Below are 7,919 nucleotides of genomic sequence, written 5' to 3'. Positions count from 1 at the left end.
TGAGTCCCCAGGAAATTCTGAGCAAAGTCCCACACACAGCTGCTCTAGCCAGGCAACTTTACAAGCAGACACTTCAGTGAGCTGTCTGAAGCAATTCGCCGCAAACAAATGCTGTGGGCAACCCCTGTAAGCAAAACACTATAAGTGAATACCACTGATAAAGTCCAATGATATTCGGAAATCATATATTATATATTTTATTGGGTTCACTACTTATTCTGGAAAGTAAAAACCACAGCGATTTAGAGTTTATTAAAACATGTTCAAAATTGGCAAATTACTTATCTCATAAATCATGACACACCACTCTCACTGGTATCAGTACTGGTTTTGGCAATGCCTGTCTTTTATTTACATGGTATCAGATTGACACCAAAAATTGTGGAGTTGCATACCACTAACAGTTACTTTATTTTACACTCCCCAGGTGAAAACCTGATAACAGCAGACAGTGTCACACACCAGTCAGCCAAGAAGAGTGAAGAAGGTTTAATGGAAGACACAAACATTTATGCAGAGAAGGCAGTGAACAACCTGCCCACCAGCTGAAATTAATTCACACAGCTTAAGAAACAGCTTAATAAAGAGGACAGCATTTGTGCAGAGATCATATCATTGTGCCACTGAAGCTGACCAGACTGTAGCTAACTCACAATGTACTTTCAAATGCAACACCTTTATCAGCTTAACGATATTAGCAAGCAAACAACAGTTATGCAGTTTGTCACATAGTGCAAGTCAAAGATCCAGCTGCTGCATTTCCGGGGAGAGAAAAGTGCAAGATAGCTTCACCCAAAGATGGAGAAAGATGTAAGAAAGACAGGAGAAAAGAGGTTATATTGAAAGATAAGAACTTCTTAGTTACATGTGATAAAGTGGAAACCTATCCTCATTTTAAAATCATATAAGATCTGTATATGGTGTTAAGTTATGTTTTTCTTTTATAGTGTGAAACGCCTTGTAATACAGATTGAGGTGTATACTTTGTGCTCTTCAAAGTTTGCATGAAACTACTCAGCAGTTGTGGCGATTCTGAGCAAAATAAGCAGGTTTGTGTGGATTACAATGTGAATTTCCAGCAAAGCAGTGTGTTGGGCTGCTGTATTCATGTTTAGTTTTATGTTGAATCACGTGTAGCAGTGATTAAGCTGATGATGCTTAGATTAATTAACTGAATTCCATCTATAAACTGTGTGGTATAAACAGTATGCTGTCAGTCTAGTTATTGGAATAAGCCTGGGTAGCTTAGGAAATATTGGATAACATCTTGCTGAATTCAGTAGTGTAAATCACAAAGAGAGCTAAATCTCACAGCAACAGCAGCAGGTCAGCTGATCACAGCCTACACACAAAGAAAATCTATTGGAACACACAAAGAAATATTGTGATTATAATATTTTTTCACTACACACAGCCACTACAACTGATCTTCCTTTACCAAATCTTCTCCTGAGAAATCTCACTTTAACCCTTGATTGTACTCACTTTGTTTAGGTGTGGAAAAAACTTTGCATTCTCATAATTTTATCATATTAATATAGTAAACAGGTTCAGTTAGCTTTGCACATAAAATAGCTGGTAGAAATGTATGTAGTATATGTAAAATCTGTACTTCTACTTAGGTAAAGAACGTTTATTCTTTGTGCACCTCTGGTGCTGAATGAAAAAAGTGCACCATGTATTGATGAGTTGTGAGATTTAGATGAGACGTGCACCAACACAATAGCAAATGTCTGTAGCAGTGAACCATACACAGAAACTATAGCAGTACTCACGAAGGAAACAGAAAATCTTTAGACCCCATCAGCGCACGGACGTCAGAGGAATTTTCCATAGATGCGCTATTTTCTGGAGGACTGATTAGCTAGTGGGCGGTGATTTCATAGCTATTAGCCTTTTAACTTGAACATACACTGCCCCGGAGGAAGTTGGATTCCCAGCAAAAGTTACAGTGGTCAGTGGTAATGTAAGAAGTGAATGGCTTTATGATGCTTAGCAGTGCAGGCTTCTGATCATCAAGACGGATCACTGATTGGTTAATTGACAGACGGAAGATGAAGACATCCGGTATCTTGAGCTGCTGAGGTAAATAAATTTCAATCACTCAAGTTAAGAAAAGCTATCGAGTTTTGGAAGAAGAGCATATGAATCACACACACGCGATTTGCCTAATTTACGGAAGCAATTTACTGCAAATTGTGTTAAATTTAATTCTGAAAAAGCAAAACTTATTTTGTGTCTCTTGCGTTTGTGATAGTTGCTGCTATGAATGTTCGTTTATGTTTTACGCTTTAACATGTACGTGCGTGGATGGCTCAAAGCTGTGAGCGCACAGTTGTATCTTTGGCTCTTATCCGTAGACCTTCCTCACCGTGGATTTTAGATAAGACCCTACATATTTATGAAACTTAATAATACAGGTGTTTCTCTGAAACAGGACACATAACTGAATTTGGAGCATCAGAGGGACGGGAAGAATCCCGATACACGACGCATATAAAGATGTGGGTTGCTTCACAGACCGCCAATTTTATTTTTTAAAGTGACCAGATGGTTTAGAGTTGTGCTTTTAGTCATAGCGATTAGAACTAAATGAAAGCACCTCTGCATTTTTTTTTCTCGGCTGTGTGCGCACACAGAGTGAATTTCATTGACTTTTTAAATTCTTTCGAGTTTCCACTCCCAACGCTGGATTTTTTCAAAGTTGTTTCACTGTAAAATGAATATAAAATGTCAGAGACTGGGCCCTACATAAATAGGCCGTTTGGGGCTCAAACCCGGGACGTCTGCACCTATAAGCTGCCAGAGTTGATTTGTGTGGGTCGGACAAATTGCATTTAACGGTGCGCAAAAACTCCAGGATCTGTGGTAGTGATGTGCGATACCGCCTTTACAATCTAAATAAATCTGAAGTAAAATTCAGTTTGGTATCGGCAATACTGACCCGATACTGATACTTTGTACAAAAACTTAATGTGTTTGGAAAATCAAAATCAAAAGTATTATATTTCAAACTATACCTTCATAATAAATACAAGACATCTGAGTACTTGCTCTTGTTGTTTAATTATGAGGAATATATAACAGAAGTAAACCTGAAAATTCACTATCTAAATTAAATTAACAATCAACATCAAATATGACTGATTAAAAATAATAGCTCTGAGAAACATTTTACAGATGCATGTTATTATCTATGTTATGCATGAAATATTTTGAGTTGTATTTTTGAAAGCCAAAAATTTTATTGCAAGTATGCTATATATTTTAAACATACCTAGTCCATAATATAATATAATCCACTTGAAATGCTCTACAATTTGAACGAATGAGAGTCTGTAGTTTTAAGGATGTGGGAAATTTCCATTACTTAAACAAATAAACAAAAACCTAAGCGTAGATGTGAGTTCCAAAATACAATGCTACACATCACCAAGAGTTCCACATTTTCTCTCTCTGTACCTGGATAGTGCCTGCCTGCAGCACCAAACAAGTCCAGAGCAATGTTTATCCCGCCCCAGCAGCATCTGTCCCTCCCTGATTTCCAGTTCACTTCGTCATAAGTTCATCATCGTATGTGTTATCATTTACTTTTGTTTGTGTTTGAAAGGGTGTATCTGAAAATGGTCCATTCAGACTCAATGTCCCCCGTCTCCCTCGTAATGCTCTTACAGCTCTGCCAGACGTGGGAGTTGAAAGCTCGCAGACCGGGCCTCTGTCAGGCATTCCCAATGCATTCTCACTCTATGTTCAAGGATACCAGGTCTTTCCAGCATCCTCCCCAGCCACTTGATTTAACTCACCACCAGGTGGTTATCAGTTGACAGCTCAACACCTCTTCACCTGAGTGTCCAGAACATACGGCCGCAGATCTGATGATACGATTACAAAATCAATCACCAGCCTGTGGCCTAGAGTGTCCTGGTGCCACTTGTACTTATGGACGCCCTTACGTACAAACATGGTGTTTGTTATGGGTAACCTGTGGTTTGCACAGAAGTCCAGTAACAGAACACCACACGGGTTAAGTTCTTGCAAGCCGTTCCTCCCAGTCGCACCCCGTCTAGGGAGTCCAAGAAGGCCGGGTCATTTGGGCTATAAGCGCAGACAACAATCAGGACCCATTCCCAGACCTGAAGGCGCAGGGTACAAACGCTCTCTTCCACTTGGAAAAACCCCAATGTATAGGCAGCAAGCCAAGCAGATACTAGGATAACCACCCCAGCCTGCCGCCTCTCATTAAGGGCAACTCCAGACTGAGACAGAGTCCAGCCCCTCTCTAGGAGACTGGTCCTAGAGCCCAAGCCTGCGTTGAAGTGGGCCCGACTATAGAGCCGGTACCTCTCAACTTTGCACACCAACTCAATGGGATTAAGGCTCCTTCCCCACCAGAGAGTTGACATTCCATGTCCCAATTGTTAGTCTTGGTAGCTGGGGTTCAGTCCGCCAGGGACACATCCTGGCCGCTGCCGAGTACACACTGCTCCTGACCCCTACAAAGACAACTATTTGATGAAATGTATTCCCTAATGAAGTGTAATCCATCATCGTAAATTTAAATGTTACTAGGAAATGATCAGACGAAAGGAGGTTTTAAAGAAGTTACAGTTACAGTTAAATGTTCAAGGTTCTTTATTTGTCACATGCATAGTTATACAAGTATAACACACAGTGAAATGTAACCTGACACGCTCCTCGACTTGTGCAAAAAGGGGGGGGGGTAGAGGAAGAACATTATATATATTAGATATATACATTAGGTGAATGTGCAGTAGTAGCATGTATGCAGCAAGCAGGTGAATTCTGTACATTAAGTGAATTAAATAAGAATAGACAATTTGACTATTTTACAGAATAGACAATCTAAATATATTTAAAATTACAGGAATTTGAAATGTACAATTATAGACAATGTGGGAGGGCGGGTGTGTGGGAGTGTGGGTGTGTGTGTGTGGGGGGGGGGGGGGGGGGGGGTCTCTCTGTCCTTGCCCGTATGATGCGGAACCTTCTACTGGATTGCAGAAGTTGGAACAGTTTGTTGCCAGTATTGGGACGGGTCCTTCAGTATCTGCGCTGCTCTAGTCCGGCATCTCCTGGTGTAGGTGTCCTGAAGCGGGGGAGAGCAATCCTGCAGCAGCGTTCTGTTGTACGGATCACTCTCTGAAGAGCTTTTTGGTCCTTAACACAGCTGTTCCCAAACCAGGATGTGATGTTCTGTGTGAGGATGCTCTCCACAGCGCCTGTGTAGAAAATCCTGAGGATCTTTGGAGAGACCCTGAACTTCCTCAGTTGTCGTAGGTGGTACAGGCGCTGCCTAGCCTTTTTGGTCTGGACCTGAATGTGGGCAGACCATGTCAGGTCTGAGGAGATGTGGACACCGAGATACTTGAAGGACTGCACCCTCTACACTGGAGCTCCATTGATGATAATGGGCTTGTAGTCTCTGTGCTGACTCCTTCTGAAGTCCAGCACCAGCTCCTTGGTCTTGCCAACGTTCAGCTGGAGATGGTTGTCCTGGCACCATGATGCCAGATTCTTTACTTCGTCCATGTAGGCCGCCTCATCGTTGTTGGAGATGGCACCCAACACCACCATCAGCCAACTTCACAATGGTGTTGGAGCCATGGGTGGCCATGTCATATGTCAGAAAAGGATCCAGAGTGATGTTAAAGCGGTGGGGGAGTTCTTTTACATTTTGAGAGAAGCCAATTGGGTCTAATAATAGATTAAATGCCATGCTGAAGCTGTCATTTTCAATATTTACATGAATGAATAAAGCACATGAAGATTAGAGCATAAAATAAGGCATTATCTAAAAGTTTGTCATCGAATGGCTGACACAGATAAACTACAGAACAGTACCACTAGGTGTTGTATTAGGAAGTGATACTGTACTGCAGAGAGAGCCAACAGATGAGAGAATACATTGGATAACTTTAACTGATTTTAATTGTTTACATCAACTCATGAATTGAAATCATCACTGCTCTTCTTGAGGTTATTTTGGGCTCATCAGTATTGTAATCTACATCCATTTTACTACCTCAATCTAAACACTCAACATTATTTGTGTTGTTTTAGCAACATATGTTTTAAGTGCTCATATCAACAGGATTCATTTTCTTTGTAATTTGTATTTGACATCAAGTAGTGATGTAAGGGTAATTAAATTGAGTATAAAAACTATAACTGACTTTGACATACATTAATACTGTTCTTTTTTTTATGTTAATACCGCAGGTCTCAAGAAAATGATGGAGATGACCAACAGTAACTCAACCAACAACTCTTGCATTCACATCAGTACAACTACTCCTGAGATTAGAAAGTCTCTCATCACTGTGTCTATCATTTTTCACTTCCTGATATTTCTCCTCGGTGTGCTCGGGAATGGACTGGTTATCTGGGTGACCGGGTTCAAGATGAAGAAAACAGTAAACACAGTTTGGTATCTCAACCTTGCTGTGGCCGACTTCATCTTTGTAGCATTTCTACCCCTCAATGTAATAAACCTTGCTTTAGACTTCCACTGGCCTTTTGGCAACTTCATGTGCAAGCTCAACACCATGGTACTTATTCTGAACATGTTTGCCAGTGTCTACATTCTGGTGGTGATCAGTACAGACAGATGTGTGTCTGTGGTGTGGCCCGTCTGGGCTCAGAACAACCGAAATGTGCGTAAGGCCTTGTTTGTGACTCTGGGTGTTTGGGGGGTGGCTTTGATGATCGGCTTTCCATATTCCATCATCATGGACACAGAGCAAGCGTGTGAGAATGAAAACAAAACTCTCTGCTTAAACAGCTACGCTATTTCTGATGACTATAATGCAGAATCTCCCAATATACTGCGACAATTTCGTTATCCACCCATTATCATCGCCCGCTTCCTTGTGCTTTTTGCAGTCCCATTCTCTGTCATTGTCTCCTGTAACGCTGTAATAATCCATCATCTCAGAAGAAACCACACACTGGCAAGGAAGTCAGGTCGCCCCTTTAAGATCATTGTTGCCATTATCATCACATTTTTTCTGTGCTGGGCTCCCATTTACATTATGGATCTAATTGTGCTGGCGAAAGAAATGGACACTTCAAGTGGTGTCATTGGGATCCCTTTGGCCACCAATTTGGCCTTTCTCAATAGCTGCCTGAATCCACTGCTGTATGTGTTTGTGGGCAAAGATTTTAAGAAAGAAGTCTGCAAATCCATTCTAGCGGCAATGGAGACTGCCTTCCAGGAAGAGGAGAAACGCTCTCAGAGTTATACTAAGTCAGTTAGCACAAATACATTTCAGCTTTGAAAGCTGATGTGTAAGGTTGTTAATGACACAAAGAACCATAAGGAAACAATATTACTCCAGAGAAAATCTTTCTAGACCTGTGTTGTTTGATATATATAAAAAAAGGTTTAATAAATAATTATACCCATTTTGCTGCTCTTATAATGTTAATTTAATGGAAATTGCTAATGTTGTTTGTTTCTTAAGTCATACATTAAGTTTGCATTAAGTTTGCATCATTACAGAGCTGAAAGTGATTGTGAAATGTCACTTCCTGGAAAAAAAGAGTGAGTCAGTAATTTCAAATAAGTATTACATATGTTTCTGTTTCTGGTTCATTTTACTGGTTCTTTTAACCTTTAACAAGTATGAGTTGGTTAAGTGTAAAGTGGCACTTTAAACACTATCTATTGAGTATAACCTGTTTGGTCTGTATGTTCATTTACAACAACACCATGTGAATAATTAGATTTTATAGTAATTATTTAGCATAACAGCTTATCTCCTATTAATGTTCTGTATAAGATCAATGCTATTATGTTATGTTTAACAAAGCAGCAGCTTTGTATAATTATTTAGTCTTTAGTTTTACATAGGCATATTCTTAAATATAACCTAAATCAAATTTCATGTCCTCAATTC

At 40.1% G+C, this 7,919-nt stretch overlaps 1 protein-coding gene across 2 annotated transcripts; it reads left to right on the top strand.

Moving 5' to 3' along the window:
• The first annotated feature begins 1,929 nt into the window (after positions 1-1,929).
• LOC100707054 (chemokine-like receptor 1) lies at positions 1,930-7,426 on the top strand. 2 transcript variants are annotated; one of them, XM_019365223.1, is made up of 2 exons: positions 1,930-2,085; positions 6,241-7,426. In XM_019365223.1, the coding sequence occupies exon 2, from the start codon at positions 6,252-6,254 to the stop codon at positions 7,296-7,298; it is 1,047 nt and encodes a 348-aa protein (XP_019220768.1). In that variant the 5' UTR covers positions 1,930-2,085; positions 6,241-6,251; the 3' UTR covers positions 7,299-7,426. The 2 variants fall into 2 exon arrangements, with proteins under 2 accessions (XP_019220768.1, XP_019220769.1); XM_019365224.1 differs by lacking the exon at positions 1,930-2,085 and adding an exon at positions 2,464-2,504.
• The last annotated feature ends 493 nt before the right edge of the window (positions 7,427-7,919 follow it).

Source organism: Oreochromis niloticus, linkage group LG11 (assembly GCF_001858045.2).
Source record: "Oreochromis niloticus isolate F11D_XX linkage group LG11, O_niloticus_UMD_NMBU, whole genome shotgun sequence".
NCBI classification, from domain to species: domain Eukaryota; kingdom Metazoa; phylum Chordata; class Actinopteri; order Cichliformes; family Cichlidae; genus Oreochromis; species Oreochromis niloticus.
The sequence above is the reverse complement of the archived record's forward strand: the minus strand, read 5'-3'. Positions and strand labels throughout refer to the sequence as shown.

Excerpts from the sequence above, each read along its gene's own strand:
- LOC100707054 (XM_019365223.1), top strand. The coding sequence starts at position 6,252 with ATGATGGAGATGACCAACAGTAACTCAACCAACAACTCTTGCATTCAC.